This window comes from Limanda limanda, chromosome 22, assembly GCF_963576545.1.
Source record: "Limanda limanda chromosome 22, fLimLim1.1, whole genome shotgun sequence".
Lineage (NCBI taxonomy): Eukaryota > Metazoa > Chordata > Actinopteri > Pleuronectiformes > Pleuronectidae > Limanda > Limanda limanda.
This window is the reverse complement of record NC_083657.1, coordinates 9126445-9146082: the sequence shown is the minus strand read 5'-3', so window position 1 is coordinate 9146082 and position 19638 is coordinate 9126445. Positions and strand designations below refer to the sequence as shown.

At 44.4% G+C, this 19638-nt stretch overlaps 1 protein-coding gene across 5 annotated transcripts in view; it reads right to left on the bottom strand.

The window, feature by feature from the left end:
• Positions 1 to 1578: 1578 nt before the first annotated feature.
• Positions 1579 to 19638, bottom strand: part of LOC132996315 (multiple PDZ domain protein) — a 43116-nt gene continuing 25056 nt past the window's right edge. For 4 of the 5 annotated variants that reach the window (XM_061066658.1, XM_061066659.1, XM_061066657.1 and 1 more), the window contains 20 exons: positions 19380 to 19490; positions 15982 to 16041; positions 15685 to 15756; positions 14817 to 15015; positions 13650 to 13846; positions 13453 to 13544; positions 12627 to 12705; positions 12209 to 12277; positions 11288 to 11504; positions 10944 to 11089; positions 10179 to 10262; positions 8781 to 8974; positions 6348 to 6495; positions 5609 to 5695; positions 5413 to 5515; positions 5132 to 5295; positions 4144 to 4248; positions 3734 to 3828; positions 3023 to 3146; positions 1579 to 2933 (listed from right to left, as the gene is read on the bottom strand). In XM_061066658.1, the coding sequence (XP_060922641.1) occupies positions 2787 to 2933; positions 3023 to 3146; positions 3734 to 3828; positions 4144 to 4248; positions 5132 to 5295; positions 5413 to 5515; positions 5609 to 5695; positions 6348 to 6495; positions 8781 to 8974; positions 10179 to 10262; positions 10944 to 11089; positions 11288 to 11504; positions 12209 to 12277; positions 12627 to 12705; positions 13453 to 13544; positions 13650 to 13846; positions 14817 to 15015; positions 15685 to 15756; positions 15982 to 16041; positions 19380 to 19490 (2493 nt within the window). In that variant the 3' untranslated portion in view covers positions 1579 to 2786. The remainder of the gene's footprint in view (positions 2934 to 3022; positions 3147 to 3733; positions 3829 to 4143; positions 4249 to 5131; positions 5296 to 5412; positions 5516 to 5608; positions 5696 to 6347; positions 6496 to 8780; positions 8975 to 10178; positions 10263 to 10943; positions 11090 to 11287; positions 11505 to 12208; positions 12278 to 12626; positions 12706 to 13452; positions 13545 to 13649; positions 13847 to 14816; positions 15016 to 15684; positions 15757 to 15981; positions 16042 to 19379; positions 19491 to 19638) is intronic. The other variant, XM_061066660.1, reaches the window with a different exon arrangement.

Genomic DNA, 19638 nt, shown 5'->3' with positions numbered 1-19638 from the left:
ACCGTTTAAAAATCGGTTGAAAATTGAGCAAGTTATGGTTAATTACCACTACCAACACGATGTTATGGGTGAGCGAGATGCCCCGTAGCAAGATGGCCGCCATGTGCGGACGTCCGGCTCCGTCGAACAAGACATCTAGCCTTTATATATGATATCTATGCTCCTGACACTCAAATTTGACTCCAAACGGTGTGTATATATATATTGAGCGGATTTGAATTTTTCCGCGAACTATCCCTTTAAGCTGTAATTCATTTGGGTCCCCGTTTGATCTCTGATATTCAAAAAACTAAATTGGCACACCGGCCTGGTAATGTTCCATTATGCATGTTTGCTGTGTCATCATGACCCAATTATCCACCAGTGTGCTTTGTCGTCTTGCTGGCCGGAGCCACGGACGGTGATACCGGCTCTTAAATGTTTAAACAGGCGGCAACACGCTTCTTTCTTTGAAGCCTTGTGGGTCAAACTGCATTAGTGACGCAGATGACGGTGTTTGAGCAACAGGGCGTGAAAAGCGTCTGTGATATTCACGTGGTCAAGAAGTCTTATTATTGGAAAGTCCCCGTTCAGCCCTTTTAAGTGAGGTTAGCTTTGGCGCCATTGTCGCTGAAAAGTGACACCAGGTGCCGGCGTCCCAGTGGAGCGTGACCTCACAGCCGCAACATGTGATCTCACATCTGAGGCCTGTGCAGACGAGCCTTGTGTAAACCAGCCGGCGTCTCCTGAACCTGCGGTGGGGGGGGGGTCCTTGGGTTTTTGTATCTCCAAACCGCTGGGACCGACGTGAACAGGTGCTTGGTCGGACGCTCAGCTGTCGAGTGCAGACCGGAGCTGAGGGTTGTGGTGGAGGTGGCAGCTGCTGGGGGGGGGGGGGTAACGGCGCTGGGTCTCGACCTCAGGGTGAAGGAGCCGAGCAAGTGTGCTTCCACCATACAGGCGCTGCAGTGTTCGTCTCTAAGTAGAACCCCATTAGACACAGGACTTCAAAGGTCCTGAGTGATGAGTGGGAGGAACTGGTAGCCCCCCCCCACCCTCTTTGCCATAAACCAACGTATGGACGTCATGCTTCGGGTTGTGAAGCAGCAGCTGTGCATGTTCTCTCAAGTCTTTGGTGACAACAGAGGGTCTATTCAAACGGGACCATACGTGCAGCTCCTCACGACCGTCCATCCTTTATCTCCTAATCTCTGCTCAAGTGCTAATAAAGACGCCTTATTATCTTTTTTTTTTTCTATTAATCTTTTTTTTTTCAAGTGCCACCCATTTAATTTCAACTGTACGTTGCTTTTTATCTCCCGGATTTAAAGATAGAAGTGATCTCAGTGATGTTCTGGCAGAGGAGATGTGTCCATCGCCCGAGCTTTCCACCAGGAAGCGGTTGAGATCGACCAGAAGCCGGTGCACTTGGAAAGTTGCTCTCCATTTTTTTTACAACGCTCAATGACTATCACTCATTTAATAACATTATATGGTTGTGTTAAAGTTTATGGTTCGTTTGTCCGAGGGTGTGATGGGTTGGTTTTCCCGGAGGATTAACCGGTGACGTGTGTAATTGACTCACATTAACTCGACAACGATGGAATCCAAAGGTCACTTTTATTTATTTCAGTGTGAATAAAATCCAATACCGTCCCCTTGACGGTACCGGACCCACATTTTAAGGTGAGAAGAAAGAAAACAGTCGACTTTCTCCCCCGACACTAGACAACAAGACAGAATCCTTCAGGACTTCCTAAAAACACTGGATGTCTTTGTTCTGGGTAAACACAACATGGTCAAAATGAGCTCAGGTCCGTTATATAATCCACCTGACAACAAGAACCACTCGTCCACTCCGACCCTAAATAGCAGATCGTTTGCTTTTCTGTTCACTTTCATCAAGCGGACACAGTTTAATACTTTAAAAATCCGAGTATTTTGACGTAATAGTTTATATCAGCTTTAGCAGCACTATATCTCAGTGAATAGGTCACACACACGTACATGCACACGCTCACAGTTCCTCAACTAGTCAAGTGTGTACAAAAAAACCACAAACAACACTCCAAGGATTTCACATGTTTCCCTTCAGAAATGTGTCAACACACAGTGTATTTACAATAGCAGGCGTTTTCGCCCCTGGAGCAGAAATGCTCTTCAGGCTGCGTTCGCTGAAACAACAGAGACTTGGTGAGGAGTTCAAAACCAGTTACAGCATCATCAGCCTTTCGGGGAATTCAGAGTTTTGTGAATTACCTGCGGCCGTGCAGAGTAAAAGGCCAATAATGCTGTTTTCGGCTAATACAGTAATTAGCTCGGTCCTACTAATTTGTTTGTCGCCTAAAGGAAAGAATACTGTCATGCTCTGAATTTAGCTGTAAAAATAAAACAAAAATAGACCTCTGCTCTGTAGAAATAATCTGATATTGCTTCTATTGCTTAAACGTGTGTATGTCAATCCAGAGCCATGGAGTTTCTAATACTGTTAACCACATGATTACTAATCCAAATAAGATAATACAAAATTAAAGTATAAATTCATATTTCTACAAGACATACGATTTGATCATGATTGGTTTGATTGATTCTTGTGAAATATGAGATATAAGTCTCCATCTAGTCGGCTTCATGGATCCCAGTGTTCAGAGCTACATGGGGCAACAGGCTCCTTCATTATTATCGATGTGTGGGTTTGTTCATATGTCAGTTTGCATCTGGTGCTTTGGACACAATCGCCCAGATGGGAAATACTGCTGGTGTGAGCTCTATTGTGTGAGTGTGTGTTTGTTTGTATATGTGTTTGTCTATGAAAGCACAGTGAGCGTGACAGTTCCTTTGGTTCTCTTCAGGATGCCGACAGCCTCTTCGTGAGTGACGCCCTCCAGGGTCTGTCCGTTAACCGCCATGATCTGGTCTCCTCGTTTCAGCCGCCCGTCCTCAGCCGCTGCTCCCTGAACACACGGATTGTAGAACTTTGGAATGACGACAACCAAACGTGTGGGTCAGGAGGAGATTTGCTCTTGCGACTTTCTCGACTCACCTTTCCAAAGACGGTTTTCACATAGATAGGCAGGTCTCCGTGAGGGCTCCCGTACCCGCCGACTATACTGAAGCCAAGTCCGTCTGGTCCTCGGTCCAGAGTGATGCTCTTATACTGAGGGGGGCTGATGGGAAGACAGAGACACAATTTTAAATGGTGAACTATTTAAAATCTGGTTTAACAGTTCATACATTCAAGCTACTCTATTACACATCTAACGGCTACGAACAAAAAAAGAGGCTACATCCACACGACTACTTTTTTAGTTACATGCCCCATTGACGCCACATTTACAGCTTACAGAGTTTTTAGAGCCTTTCAAAACCGAGAAATGTGGAAATGCTGCTGGCCCTGTTTTTAGTTCGAAAATGTTTGGAAGCAGTCGCCCGTCTCTTCTCCCTGATTGATTGTTATCAGTCACATCTCGAATACCAGCGGCGAAGGCAGAAATGCTGTGAACAGTTACTGTCAGCAACAGTTAAAAAAAAAAATCCCTGCTCATAAACTCATAAATACTCGTTGTTAGTATTTTTTTCTGCAAGTGAGCAAAAAAACTGCTGATAATCTGCTTCCTGTTTACACCGGCACACACATGCCCAGTGTATGTGAATGGTCACGAAAACAAAGTGACATGGGTGTAGCCACAGACTGACACAGGGTTAGGATGGATTATTTTGTATGACATATATATGTGTAATAACCCGTTCATACCCGATGTCATCCTGGAAAATGCAGCTGGGCGTGAGTCCTGCTGCTGCCTGCTCCTGAGAGGGACCCGTCACGGTCGTGTCACCACCTGCTACCACCTACAGGTGCAGCAACAACCACACACTGTCACGGTCACGGTACACTTCACACACTGACAGGACAAAAGACAATGATTGTGATAGTGGTGGTAGAGAGGGAAGGACGGAGGGTTTATGGTATTTCAAAGTCTGCTGCTAGTAACCTTAGACTGTTCTTTTTAGGGGAAAAGATAAAATGTACGTATTCAGCAGAAGTTTATCAGCAGATTATCTAACTGTGTTTGTGGGTTATTAGCTAATAAGAACAGAAAAGGTAAGAGAATGTGTCAGTGTGTTAGTGTGTGTGCGTGTGTGTGTGTGTGTTTTCAGCGAGACCTGCAGCTGGATGGTGCCCGTGGCGTTCTTCAGCAGAGTGACGGCCTGCGAGTGGCTCATGCCTTCAGCAGAGGTTCCACAGATGCTGACAATTCGGTCCCCAATCTGGAAAAGTTTAAAAATAAAGAGTGAACATGAGGGAAAAATGACAAACCTGACAAATTCTGCAGAGGAGCTCGATCTCAGGGAAAGTTCAGAAACTGTTCGTAACAATAACACAACGAGAGGATACAAGACGCTACTCGAAAATGTTTAATTCACCGCCACATAATACAAATGCACGACTATGCCTGTGCTGAGTAATTTCATTATGTGGCGTTCTCATCTCTCTTTCTGTCTGAGAAGACAAAGCAGCATGAATATACGATCCAAAACCCACCCCCCATCCCCTATTCATTTCAATGAGCCCTTCTGTAGACTTAATAATGTGAATGCAGCAGTGGGAGATTTACGATGGATGTTCCGGCGAGCCATTGTCCTGCTTGCTTCTGTGTCGCACACACAGACACAACTGTTGGTTTCTCTGTCGTTAAACCGCAAAGGTCACGGCTACAGGCGGCCGGCTCTTGACCTTTTGGGACGCTGTAAAACTCCTACTGGCCAAAAGCGAGTGGGAACAACTCCGGCGTGAGGAACTGGCTTTCACATTCAATACCACCACAAAAATGACTGGTGTGACTGGAATGCAGTTTATGCGTTTATTTGTTAGTTAGCAGGATTTCACCAAAATACAGATTTACCACGAAACTCGGTGGAAGAATGTGGTGTGGGTCGGGAGAGAAGCTGTTTAATTTTGGTGTGGAACCGGATCAGGGTGCAGATGTTTTTTATTCTGAGGGAAAAATAGTTCATGGATCTTGATGGTAAAAAAATGAGGGAGGTTTAGGGGTCTGATAATTATGAGTGTGAGCAATTTGCGGAAAATGCTTTTCCCTTCTCGCTGGTTTTGTATTCCACGGCTGCTGAGAGGGAGCAGGATGTCCGGTACCTTAAGCTGCTGGGTCTGAGCCGCCAGGCCCACGGGGTTCATCATGGCGATGAAGATGGGTATATCACCCAGGGGACTTCCCACTCCGCCTGCTATGCTGATCCCCAGGGAGTCGCTGGGACCTTTGGTGAACTCCACCGCTCTGGTGTCCTGCGGCTCCGGGGCTGAGAGGAAGTGAAAACAAACACAATGCTGTGAGCGGATTGTTGTTGTTTTATCACATGGCCCGTGGATTAAATGTCTGCTTGTTACTTTACGCTCGCAGAAGTCGGGACACTTACATTCCTGGCATTCCTCTCCGGTCTTGTCAGGGTCGACGGGAAGGTTTCCAGAGTCTGAACACGACTGGGAGGCGGCCACCTTGGAGATGCCTGTCTCACTCATCTGAAACAGAAAGCGTTTAGGGATGTTATTTTCCTTTTCGGCCGTTTTCTGCCGTTACCGAAATGACAGATGTTAGAGGAGAGGGGAAATTACCTGACTGGTTTGAGACAGCCTTCTCTCAGAGTGGAAGGGACCAGCTTTAAACCTACCCACCTCCATGCTTATAGGCCCCACGCAGCACTACAACATGGAAGAACAACTTATTTAAAATGTCCCGGTCACACACAGTTAGAAGATGTTTTATTCAAATACACAAGGTATACATTTACAGGGTTCATACACATTTTGACCAATGGATTTCCATGACTTTTCCATGACTTTTCAATAACTTTAAACCAAATTTCAATGACCAAAGATTTTGTGAAATCTCGGTGTATACATGAAAGTGACAAAATTTTGTATTTAAGATAACAATGAGAATTTCAAAGCATACAGTATACCTTAAATGACACAAATGAATGAGACAATAGTTTGATTGGTCTTTGTCTGTTGTAACCCATGGCATGTACTTTTCCATTTGTAGCCAAGCATGGCTAAATCTACACTTCCCTGGCATAGTGCATTATCCCACCTGCTTCCCCACTGAATTTTTCAATAAGTATGAGAGAGTATGCCTGCTTATATTTTGAGCGTATTTATTTTAAAAGCCTATGAATTATTTAAAACAGCGTAAATGAACGACATGGAAATATGAATATACCAAATTTCCATGACATCTCCAAAACTTTTGGGATTTCATTTTTTTCAAGCACTTTTCCAGGCCTGGAAATAAACATTTTACAATTCCATGACTTTTCCAGGTTTTTGATGACCGTAAGAACCCCGCGTTTACCTTCAGCAGCGCGGCCACGGCCTCCTGAGTGGCCGACCGGACATCCTCGCCGTTCACGGACATGATCTGGTCGCCCTGCGTCAGCCGACCGTCCGTCTCCACCAAACCTCCTTTCACGATATCCGACACAAACACTCCTGTATCGTTCCTGGTGGGAGGGGTGGAAAGAAAAACTCTGGGTTACTGCCTGAGCCTCCATATCACTGAGAATCTCACTGAACCCCTTTCTACTCGCTGACCTTTTCCTTGATGATACACTATTGATCCAGCGGTTTCACATTTTTTCCCTGGGCCTTCGCACAATTGTGGCTTATGCTTTTTTTTTTTTTTGGGTGGGGGGAGAAACCACTGCCACACAGCTTAGGAAATGGAATATCTAATAGCTAAGAGTGTGTGTAACCTCGATAAATGTGTTTTCCATCTTGGATCGTGTGTATATTCTTACTGAGGACATTCTGCAGTCAGACACAACTGAGACTTTACTGTGTTTAAAGAAAACATAACCTGGCCTGTAACTTGTAGTTTTTTTTATCTAATTATATATGAGAGATATATTTTGGGTCTTTTTTTACTAGAATGAATGAATGATGGTTGTCGACACCTTCCAAAGTTAGCTGTGATGATTGTCACATGTCCCACTACCAATTTTGGTTTTGATGCTCTGCTATTTGACACAGTGGCTGCTTGTGGTTCAAATCTACACCTCCTACTGTCTGGCCCACCACAGCTTGAGATGTAAAATGAAAAATACGGTTTGTAGAGTTTGTCCGGCTACAGCCAAGGTCAACATCGTCAATATGTCTGCTTTGCTCTGAGCACAGCCCTTTGGGTTGTTAACCGGAGACAAGTTGACATATCCTCGGCCTGTGTCTTTCTTTCCAGATACGTATGTGAGGTGCCAGCCTCCACGTGGATGAGGACTCACAAAAAGCCGGGAGGCGAAAAGCAACTCGATCCCACTTGGTCTCCACTGCCAGAGATGCTTGGCTGTCACAGCTCCTCACCACAAACTGCAAGCTTGCTCTTTCCGATTTAGCAGAGGGATTTTCGGTTGTTGGTTAAGTTGCAGTTTTTTCCTTCCTATTGAGCATTTTAGTTGAGTTTTTTTTTTTTTGCACTTCTGTAACAGAGCCGCTGCGACCGAGGCAATCGATTACAACTAAATCGAAAAGTTGATCTGCCTACAGCTGTGCAAACTCTTCAACCTCTGACCCAAACTCAAGGCTTTTTTCGTGCAGTTACGACGACCCAGACATGTGTAATCCAGAGACTGAGGACCTCAGGGTATATAAATGTAGTTCACAGGTTTGTGCGGTCTGTATAAATCGTTCCTAAGGCTTCTCCCCAAGGTGAAATCAGTCATCACACACTGAGCAGGAGCAAACTGTCAGCCTGTCGACCAGCGGGCCTTTTCCCACATGTCTCTTAACTCATAAACGCTCTACCAGAATAAAAGCATGAAATGATTTTTACGTGAAAGACAATTCCTGCTCAGGCCGCTTTAAATCATCCTGCACAGCTGCGGCGGGAGCAGCATTCCTACACACAGTGAACATGTGGTTACAGCCGTGGCCGTGGCAGAACTCTGGGGTACTGGTCGGCACTGGTGCCACTGGAAGTGACTGTAACAGAACTGGTTGGGTGCTGACTCACTTCTCATTGTTAGAAATCCATCCAGGAAGATAAATACAATATTGAGAAAGTATTTAAAAGCCACAATTTAAGATTCTGTGCTGTCTACGTGAGAAAGGAGGATTTTCTTCTCAATCTACTTGGAACCAACAACTACTAAATACACTTTTCACTGGAAAATAAACCCAGTAAAGTTGAGGTTTAAAGGGGAAAGGGCCTCATGACTGCATCTGATTCTCTATGTATTAGTCTATTTCATTTCTCTACTCTATATTTAAAGTTAAAGGTTTTTAATGACGGTTACCTCTCATCCCGCGATCTGCGTTTTAAAAAAGAAAAACAGAGCAGTCCCTAATTACTGCATAATGTCACTCACAGAACAAGGTGGTTATGTTCTTCGTTGGCTTCACCTCCCTTATTATAACCTCCACCAAGATTAAATAGAAACTAAAGAACAGCTTTTCTTGAAACTTGGTGTAATGGTGGGGTTTGGGCCAAAGAAGAACACAGTTCATTTTGTGGTGGATCCATTTCCTGATAGACCAGTAAATAATTGATGGTTCACGATGAAGAAAATATATCTATGACTCAGTGAAAGTTGGTGTATACTCTCATTACTTGTTTATATACTCACACTGAAATCACCAGCAGCTAATTACAACAATCTGAGTACATTAAAACATATTCTTAGTCCGGCAAACCTATTTCAAACTATTTGAACTTGATTCCTAACACTCAACAAGAAGGTAGCTTGATCAAAAAAGCTTTTCGAGTATTCAGCTGACTGCAGATCTGTCTCACCTCCTCCCCACGATGCTCAGGCCCAAACCCTGGCCGGGCTTCTTGTGCAGCTCCACGCTGAACGAGTCCCACAGGTCCTCCTCCTTGTACTGGGCCTCGTCCCTGTAGACCGCCAGCCGGACCCTCTGGGGGGTCTGCCGCAGCACGTTGATGGCTTCATCGTGACTGGCTGCGCGCAGGTCGATACCGTTCACCTGTTTGAACACAGCCGGGGGTTATTATTGCAACGTTCCAAGCAAAAACAACAGATTCAAGGTTCATTTTCAATTATTTTGAACTATATTGCTTGAGCACATTTCCAATTATAAGAGGAAATTCGGCAAAGCAGTAAATCCTGTTATAGTCCTTTCATATTCTGAAAGTGGAAGCAGCAGGGGGGGGGGGGACTGTGTAAAGTGCTAACAGCCGCATTTAATGCAAAAACTGAATTTTTCCGATTCAGCCCTGAGCTCCTGTTTCCCTCTGAAAGAAACCTGCTGATACGACTGGACACTGGGTCCTGATATTTAAACCACAGGGTGACGTTGGAACACTTCGAGTAAAGGGAAGCAGCCTCACCTCAAAACTGTGAGAAGCTCAACTCTCAAACTTTAAGGACACGTTCAAGCACCCTCTTTTTTTAACCGCATTAAACAGAGGAAATACCCCATTAGCTTGAGACGTGCGAAGGCTTGTTCCCATCGTGGCTTATGGCGTCGCTGTGGACTGGGAAAACGGCTCCTTTCACTTTCCTCTGACCCTATTTTCTAAACACTCACTTTGCTTAACAGCTTGGCTCGGGGACAGAAATGAATAGTAGAGGGTAATTAAGTCATCAGGGTGTGTGTGTGTGTGTGTGTGTGTGTGTGTGTGTGTGTGTGTGTGTGTGTGTGTGTGTGTGTGTGTGTGTGTGTGTGTGTGTGTGTGTGTGTGTGTGTGTGTGTGTGTGTGTGTGTGTGTGTGTGTGTGTGTGCGTTTGTTTGCCTTTCAGCTCCGGTCGACTGATCGAGCTTCCATAACTTAACTCCTCAGCTCCACCCCCCCGGCCCTGCCTCTGTGACAAAAGCATGAGGTCACACAGAGGGCAAATCCAAGTTGAGCTGGGATACTTAACTTGTCAATCCTCGGTACACATACAAAATTTATACTAAAAGGTCACTTCCCCTAACCTTTCACTGCATTCCTCACCATCATTGTCTCATTGGTTTGAAGTGTTTTATTTATATATGGTGAGAACTCAATATCGTTTTTCCCGGAGTTTTTTCGTAGCATCAAACTATTTGATCTCTGAGTGAACTTTGAAACCGGAGCTCTCGTGCCGGAGCTCCTCAGGCAGCCACGTCTCAGTTATCGAGAATCCTTCTTTTTTTTTTTTTTTTGATCTGGGTCATAAGTGATGCTTATTATTCCGCAGCTCACCTCCAGGATCTGGTCTCCTGCCCATAGCCTGCCATCTTTAGAGGCTGCCCCTTCTTCATAGACCTCGTGGATAATGATGGCCCCCTGGAGAGAGAGAGAGAGAGAGAGGAAAAAGAGCAGAGATAAATCAGAGATCAGAAACAAAAAGGTGAGCGCTGCCTGTTTATTTAAAGGGAATTAGTTAGGATGGTTGTCATAATGATGTTGATCTATTCTGCGTTTCACATTATTTTTTTCCATTCTGTGATGTCCCTGACTTCCAGTGTATGTTTTCCTCACGTTCCACTGTGTCATTTGGGGTTCAGAGGTCACATTCCAGGGCGGGATATTGTCTGCTGCGGCCAAGGCCAGACAAAGAGCTGCTCCCCCCCCCAAGCCTGACTGAGCAGACAGAATAGATGGACCGAGGAGAGGACGGCAGAGGAGTGCAGGAGGAGGAGGACGACTGTGACAACATAATTTCTACATTCCTGAGCCGCCCTGGCTATTTTGAACCTGCGCCTCTACCACCACCACCAAAGGTTCTAAGTGGGTGGCATCCTGGGTGGGATAGTACAGTCCATCACTTCTAAATAGTGGTGTATTTACAGTGTATTTCTAAAAACAGCGAACACATTATTAGCCTAATTGGTGTTTTTAAGGTTGAACTTGACCCACAGGATGTTATATTCAGAATCCCCCCTCACACCAGCTTATTAGTAAAGTGATACTTCCTCATTAGCAGATTTGTTTTGTGTGTGTGTGTCTGTGTGTGTTGCTTCCCACCAGCAGAGTGTCGCAGCCTCCCACAATGCTGAGGCCCAGGCCTGTGCGGCCCTTGGAGATGTCGATGGTGGTCTCACAGCCGGGGATGATGGGACAGGTCGACGGGTCAGAGGCCAGAGTGGAAGGACTGGGGGAGCGACTCGGACCTGACATAGAGGAGGAAGCATTGAGGTATAATACAAAGAAAGAAATGCTATTGATAAATCAGGAAATTGGTAAAGCTGTCTGATATATATTCAAGGTTCAGTGTGTAAGATTGAGGTGGAAGGTGTGATGTTTTCACTAGTGTTTAATCATCTGAATTGTACAAATTGAGGTTTTCTTGTAACTCTAAGAATTCTCACTCGTGTCGGCTTCGGCCTCTGCCGGTATCAACACGACCTCGGGGTCGCTAGGCATGCTGGGTAGGCTGGCGAGGACCCTGTCTGAGGAAACCCTGTCCTGGCAGGTCGACTGCAGAGAGGAGAGGAAGGAGGGTCCTTCCACTTCTGATGCACCATGAATTTCCTCTTCGCTCTCGGTGTTCCCCTCGACAGAAGCGAATCCAAGTCCTCCGTCGTCCTGTAGAAGACAAAGTGCATTAGTTAAAGAATAATAACAGAGCTGCACCAGCCACGGAAAACACAGCTGCCTTTTATCTCTATCTCCTTTGTTCCTGGTCGCATCAATAAGCGACCAAGATGCATCTTCTAGTCCTACACTGTCATCCCCAAATCCGCAGAATCTAGCTGCAGCTTTTAAAGGAATATTCCCCTTGTCTCCATCACTTTCTCCCTTGTTTTGTCAGTTCGCCTAAATCAAAAAATAGCATGTTTTCCCCCAAAACCTCTTGTGGTGTCTTTCCCTTTGTATTTTGTACGATTTTGAGATATTCCCTGGCGAGAGCTCTGTTTTCTGAAAAAGACACGTCACAGCTTTCCGAATTGAAATGTGATATTTTCACAGGAATCAGACACCGCAAGTGGTAGAATCCGTTCCCTTTATTTGTCGTGTCATTCTTCTCCCATTCACCATTTTCTGTTTATTCACCCTTTTCCCTGACATTGTCGTGTCTCTTTTATCCGTCTTGACAGCCTGTCAGACTCGACAGATCCCGTGTGTTCCTTCTCATTCTCTCCCGCGACGCTCCGGTGACTTTTTTGTGAACATCTCCCTGATTATCACGCTGCTTCTAAGACCTTTTCTCTCTATTATTGTTTTCAATTTTACAAATTCGAATGCACTTGCGTGTGTGAGTCATGTGTAGGAGGTTTAAACCATCTCACCTCCAGCTGGATGATGTGATGGAGATATTGGGAAGCATCGGCATCGCCATTAGCGGCCTCCGTGTCCAGCTGTAGGGACAAATACAGTAGTTGTTACAGTATGATGCAAATAAGTTTTGTGCGTGTGTGTTAGCAGGAGGGAGGACAGGACAGTGTGTGCACTACTGTTTGTGGTTTCTGGTTGAGTGGCACACAAGCCAAGGGAGGAAGGGAAGTCCAGGACCACCCAAAGTGACTTTTGGAAACATTCAGGAGCACAAAACAGCATAGAAAGGGTAGAAATTAAATACTAAGAATGTTTTTTTGTATTTTGTGTGCAGCTGCAGCTTCACTCTGTAGCATCCCCCATGAGTAAGTCTGTTTGATCACTTGTGTGTGTGTGTGTTTGGTGTGTGGCCACGAGCAGCGTCTCCAGTACCTCAGCGTGGGGCTCCGCTGTGTCTCCCTCACGCTCCCTCACAGGTCCCACAGCCATCTGGTTCAGCGCCTCTGTGTTCCTGTTGCAGAAAGTCATAACTCTTGTAAATCGTCGCTCCTCCGCCGCCTTGACAGCGGAGCCGTGATTTATGTGCGCTGATCACAGTGTGTCTTTCAGGGGGTCGGCAGAGGGATGGGACTTAAACGGGAGGTTAAGTAGTGTGATCTGCTGGAAGGTTTCGGTAGAGGGGCAGTGGGCGAGTCTTATGTGCCGGCTGAAATATCCCAATCCGAAGTTACATTAACTATGTATACTAGTGTATATATATAGTTTTTACACAAATAACATTAATACTTGCTTGTCAAAGAGACATCTACATGTTTTATGTAGTTTTTTTGTGTTTACCTTTTAAAAATGTCTAAATCCTTCTCCCTATTGTGGGAGATTAGGGTTCATAGACGCGTTGTTATACATAATTTAACTTTTCCAGAGTCACACTACAAATTTAAAACACCACGTTTAGTTGGCCTTGTGGAAAAGTTGATTAATTTATGATATTAGAATGGATACATTTCAATATCCACGTATTAATTCCTAATAAATACTTTTTTCCACACACCTGTGGACGAAACTGCTTCTCTACTTAATATTACTGCAAGTACAACTATCTGTTAAATTACAACAGCCCCCTCTACTGGATTTTAAGTGGCATTACATTCAACTAGAACATTTTAATATGGAAATCTTTTTCTGACAGTACATTTTCACAGCTGTTGCCATGGTAATGAGTCCATAGAAGCTTACATACTAAAAGTATTTTTTTTACCTGATAAAGATGATTTTGACTTTTGATGGTGAGCTCTTGATGATGGAGGATGCGTTCTGGTGACTGTGGCCGTACAGGACTTGCCCATTGATCTAAAAGAATAAAAAAAAGTTAATTGCTAATATTAAATATGTAGTCATGCAAACATCAAGTAAATAAGTATTTAAAATTCAAAACAAAAAATAACTACGACTTACCTCCAGCAGCTCGTCCCCCACCACCATGCGTCCGTCCCTGCCGGCCGCCCCACTGGGATCTATTCCCACCACGAACACACTCATGCGAGAGCGGTCCCTGTTCCCTGCCAGGCTGAGGCCCAGGCCCGTCTTGCCTTTCTCCAGCTCAATCATGTGTAGGACTCCTGGGAGGCTGCCATAGCGCTGGATCACGTTCTCTGAGAAATGGCAGACAGAGTCATATTGATGTAAAAGCCCACAATGCTGCTGAAATGCCAGATTTGTCTTGATCGCAAGGGTTTGCATATTAGTTCATGTCATGTTGCTCAAAAAAGGGGGTGGGTGTTTGGGTTTGGTAAAAGTAAATGGCAAAAGTTTCAAATGTCAACACTGCTTCAATTTGTTTTTGCTTCTCTTTGCCTCGCCTTCTATTTTTGTCTCAGGCCCCGTCTCCATTGTTCTCACTCAGGTCCCCTTCTCTTTCTGTCTTTGTCTACCTCTCCTGTCTCTGGTGTGGTAGATATCTGCTCAGACCAATGGGCGCGTGCGTTTCTGGGCTCCCTGCCACCGTTGAACCATCAGTCCTGTACTAATCTCCACAACTCACCTCCCCGGGCCCAACCTCATCAATCTTAAACCCACAGGACGGACACTGTCTCTCCGTAAGTAACACACAGACACACACACACACAGACAACCACACATACACACACACTCTGTAGTCCCAGGTGTTTGGAGGCTGGAAGTCTGTCCTTTATGCCGGCTACCTGGGATGAATGTGACCTGTTCTCCTTGAATCTGAGAGCTGAACCTACAGTTGACGTTACAGTATCTGCACGATGCTAATAGCTTAATTGGGACACTGAGTCCTTAAGGATTTGCTGAGGGTACAACCACGTCGAGCACTTTATGCAAACTGGGTGGATTTGTAATATATTACATATAATTTGGGGGACCTCTAGTGGCAGTTATATGATAATGCATACATGGCAAGTGTATAAATATATTAGTTTAAACTTTAAACTCAGAGACTAGGTCACAGGTCACTTTTTGTATCGTTTACACTGCACGTGTTTAAAAAATCTTATAATTAACCAAATTAATTGACAAGAATATAACAAAACTCAAATTTTTACTGTTGTTTAAAAGATGAAACAACCTTAAGAAACAGAGAAAAATTGAACTCACTCCAGTTGTATCCAAACTCATCCTCCTCCTCTTCCTCCACCACCACCTCCTCCTCCTCTTCCTCCACCTCCTCTGCCTCAGCAGGTCTGCCAGGAATCTCCGTCAGCGTGTCTGTATCAGTCTCTCCCACATGGGGCATCACTGGCAGGGGGAGGACAGCGCTGGTGGGAGATGCCTTCGCCGCTTCATGCTTCGCCGGCTGTCACGCCGCAGATGGAGTTGGACAACAGTTTATTAGAGAAAATTACAGGTAGAGACAGAAAAGCATTTGGCATATGTGAGGTTTAAAGGGATAGGAAGGCACCTGAGAGCTGCTGATGGAATCAACAGGGGGCCATATGCTTGGTTTTCAATAAAAGCGTCATCGCGTTTAATCGGACATGTTAGTTTTGGGTTGAGGTACAATTAAAAGTTATGTAATATGAGGCAAAAAGCAAAATTAGGCTAATCAGCCTGTTTCAGCTGCTTACAAAAAATCCTAATTATCTAATAAATTATGCAATTATCAAGCCATTTGTATTTGTAATTGGAATATACTTACCTGAAGACTTAGAGCAACATAATCACAATTTTGATGAATATAAAAAAATACAGCGCGTGTTTATAGCCAAAAATCAAAAATTTGATTTTCTCAAAATTAATATTGATCCAGCTCTTTTTTTTTAAAGTTAGTGACAAACAACAAAAGACAAAAGTGCACGAAGCAGACGGAGGAGATGTTGGGACGAGACAGGCGTGTATGCAATGTGCGGCGTGTTCGATTTCCCCCGATGCACACCCTGCATCGATGAGTATCAACACGTCTGCACAAGCATACACAGAAAGGGGGGGGGGGGGGGTGAAAAGCACAACACAGAGACCCACAAACCTTAAACGGGGTAGGAGTGAAAGGGTTAGTTGGGGAGAGGCGGAGGTAAAGTCTACTGAGACTGTCACCCTCCTACAGAGAAAAGACAAAGGGGCGACATCTTTAAGAGAGACAACACAAATACAAACATGTGTCAGCGTTCCGTTTTGAAAATGTATCTCGATGTTCACAGTGACGTCGTTTCTATTTTCAAAAAAACCTGGTTGTGACTGTTGTGAGCAACGCTTTCGGACAACGACAACAAATACACAACACTGATACACACGTGTTCGGCGGAGGATCATTGGAAACACCAACCTTGTCCTTGTCCCTGGTTACGGCCGCGGCTCTGTCCTCACTGGAGTCTGTTATCAGCGCCTGTAGCGTATAAGACGAGAAGGTAAATCACTGCTCTCCGCATCAGATGGTCACAATCAGGAATTTCTCATTAACTCGTTTCACGTACGGAGAGAAAAGCAAGAAAAAACCCCCACAATATTCACTTCAATGTCACCAGATAGAGAAAGATACTGTATCGTGCGGCTGCATACTGCAAAACAGTAATCCCATAAATATTAATAAGTTCGTACAAAGTCAGGAGTGTTTTGAATGACGAAAACCAGAATCACGCGGCATATGCTCTATCGTGAAAAGCCATCTGTTTATAACCGTTATTACTGAGGGGAAAATCCATATTTCTTAAATAGTTTCTTTTAGCGATTCTTTTGGCAATAACAGACACACACACACACACACGCACACACACACACACACGCCAAAACACTGATGTGTTGACTGAAAAAGCTTGGCCAGCACCACACATCCGTCCAAGCTTGACCAATTCTTCCCAGTGATTGATCTTAAAAGGTTTTGCCTCGAAATTCTGGCAATTTTGAAAAGAAAAAGAAAATGCATTTTCCAGTTTCCACTTTTTGTCACATAATAGCAGCATCTGTGTTGATGGCTCCTGTCTTATCAAGTTGTCGTCCTTGCATTAGTTGTCAAGTGAGACACTTTGGACGACGTTTCAGGGATAATTAGGAAGAATTGTGCTTTCAAAGCTGAGGGAAGAGGGAAAATAAAAGGCACCTTCACAGTAGAAGCCTCTGCTTTGAGTTTACTTTTGAGTGCCAGTATAAGAATTGAGCACATTTCCCCCTTAAATTTCTCCAAATCTCTACAGTAAGATCACTTGAAACTTGACATGCAGACAGTGAGGAATTTTTTTTTGCCACCTCTTAGGAATTGCCTTTTATTAATATTTAATAGGAGCTAGTTTTGAGTGCCATTGTAAAAAATGTGAGAAAATGTTCCTATGCAGGAAAACACAGTAGAGCTGTTTTCAGACATTGTAAACACAAATTGCACAAATAAAAGCAGCACAGGTCAAGGGAAAGACACACACACACACATACACACACATGCTAAAGCAGGCGGACACAGACACGGGGTAGCTTGCTAACCTGAGGGAGGGCGGGTGCTAAGTAGGGTTGATTAGTGCGGCAAAGGCTCAACCCGCGGCGGCTATTTAGCTGCGGAAAGGGCAGGGGCGGCTTCGGAAAGCAACACACACACACACACACACACACACACACACACACACACACACACACACACACACACACACACACACACACACACACACACACACACACACACACACACACACACACACAGGATCAACAAGCTGACAACATGACAGATATATAATACGACGGCTGAGTCTCTGAGACACAACTGAATCAGAGGCCATCCAGGAGAAGAAGAAGAAAAGGAGGAGCAGTGGTGGTGGTGGGGAAGGGGGGGTGCACGCAGGATTAAATCACCTCCAGTTCTATTTAAATGAGGAAACCATTAAAGCAAGCAGTTTCCTTGAGGACAGCAGTTTTCCTCTGCATCAGTAGGAACCCGAGCAAAGCTCCTTTCTCTGAAATAGTTTAACAAAATGTTTCAAAGATTCCTCGGGGCTACCTTGAGATTATTCACTGCTTACAAGGGGAGGAAGGGGAACTTCAAGGGAAGCAGCGAGGATTTGCTATTATGCTCCCTAGTTGGCCCCCAGTGGCTGCATTTAAAAACGACACCACTGACCCGCCTCCAGCACTCGCAGATATCGTCTAATCAAAACAATATTTTCCAAACCATGCCTTCTATTCTCGTGAATTTCGTAGGAGCTGCAACTCAATATCAGTGACTTTATGGTCTCACCACAGAATAACACAAATAATTTTCAATATTTGCTTTGCTATTGTTGAGATGATAGGTAACTCTTCACAGAGTTGCACTGCATTAAGAATCTGAGTCTAGTCTGCTTTATACACCTTTAGCATAGAGGTTCTCTAAAATACTCTATTGCCAGTGATAAAATGGGATGTACCACTTGCTGACACTTCTGATTCAAATGAAAACACATTGTGGCTCCTTCCATTGTTGCCGTTAATAAAAGACTGGATATTATTATTATAAGCCTTCAGTTATTTTCCTCCCGGGATGGAATCTCCAATTTCAGTTTGTCAGTATCACATGTGCATCATCAAAGATGCAGTTAGAGAGAAAGACTCGGCTGAGGGACGAGGCGGGAGAGATAATGCAACAAAGATGAGGTGTAATGGAGAGCTGATGCAAGAGGAATACGAGAGAGACCAAGAGAGGGAGACAGATTACCTGACATGTGGGATGCGGCATGCATGTGAAAGCAGTGCTGTGTTTCTCTAAAGCAGGCGATGAGGCTGGGCTACATATAGACTCAGGCTGGGAAAGCAGTGTGGGGGGGGGGGGTAAAGAAGGAGGGTTGAAGCAACTCACAACGTGCAGAATTAGAATTAACACCATGGGACATAAAGAAACCTTGTGTAAAATGTTGGAAATTAGAGATAAAAAATATGTTTTCTACTTTCTAATGCTTGCCATTTAGTGCTGTTTCCAATCCAAGCTTAACTATAAACATAAAAGTTTTTTTTTATAGCATTAAATCTGTAAGTAAAACCAAGCTGCTCTAAATAAATTAGACAGAAATGATTTGTGAGAAAAATTCTATGTGTACTCTTTGTTGTCAGCAGGTGGTGCTCAAGGGACTCTTGCACCTGATTTATTTATTTATTAAAGTAAGTCCAGTATCCACCTGTGCTTTGAGCTCTGATTTTGATCTTCAACATCTCCTGAGGAAAATATCCAGCTGGTGAGTTAAGCTAAGTTTAATTTATTATATGATTCTGTATTAAATTCTTGGCCCTTCTTACACTATGAGTTGCTACCAGGCTGAACGAGGAACCAGCCTGTTGAGGAGAAGCATGCTGGGATGTCTCACAGACAGGAAGTAACGCATGGGAAGTGATTGACTGTGACACTGGAGCAAATCCCCAGCAACAAACCTCCTTAGTCATGCTTTAAAAGCCTTTGGGCACCTTCAAACCACAAACAATGCTGTTGACACAGGGATGTTCAACGAGCTTCACTTTAAGGTTAAAACCCGCTACTATCTTTAGGATGGGATTGTTGTCCCTGTCATAAACGACTGGATTTTCCTTTCATCATTTGAGAGACGGGGGTCGTATATATATTTTATGTTTGAGTTCTTGAAAGTGCCCTAAGTGGCCTGTGCCGATACACTTAGCTTTTACAGGAGTAAAGGTAGAGAGTGGGGGAATGGTGACCTTTTAGATAAAAATGAAGAGGTAGAGACTAGGAATTTGTTGGAGACTGTTATAGAGACTTACCCTGGGCCTGTGAATAATACTCTGCACCAGGAAGGAGACGGGGTTGCCTGCCCTGCGGATCGCCTCCACTGCCTCCTCGTGACTAGCATCTCTTAGGTCTGCTCCATCCACCTGACAAAGACAGACAAGAGAGAGATTAATAGAGTTGTACAGGAACCTGAAACATCCAAATCACACGCATTCTTTGGTGGGTTTTTTAATTTCGTATTCTGCAAATTTCCTCCTCAAACAACGTCAGATTTGATCAAAAAGATCTGCC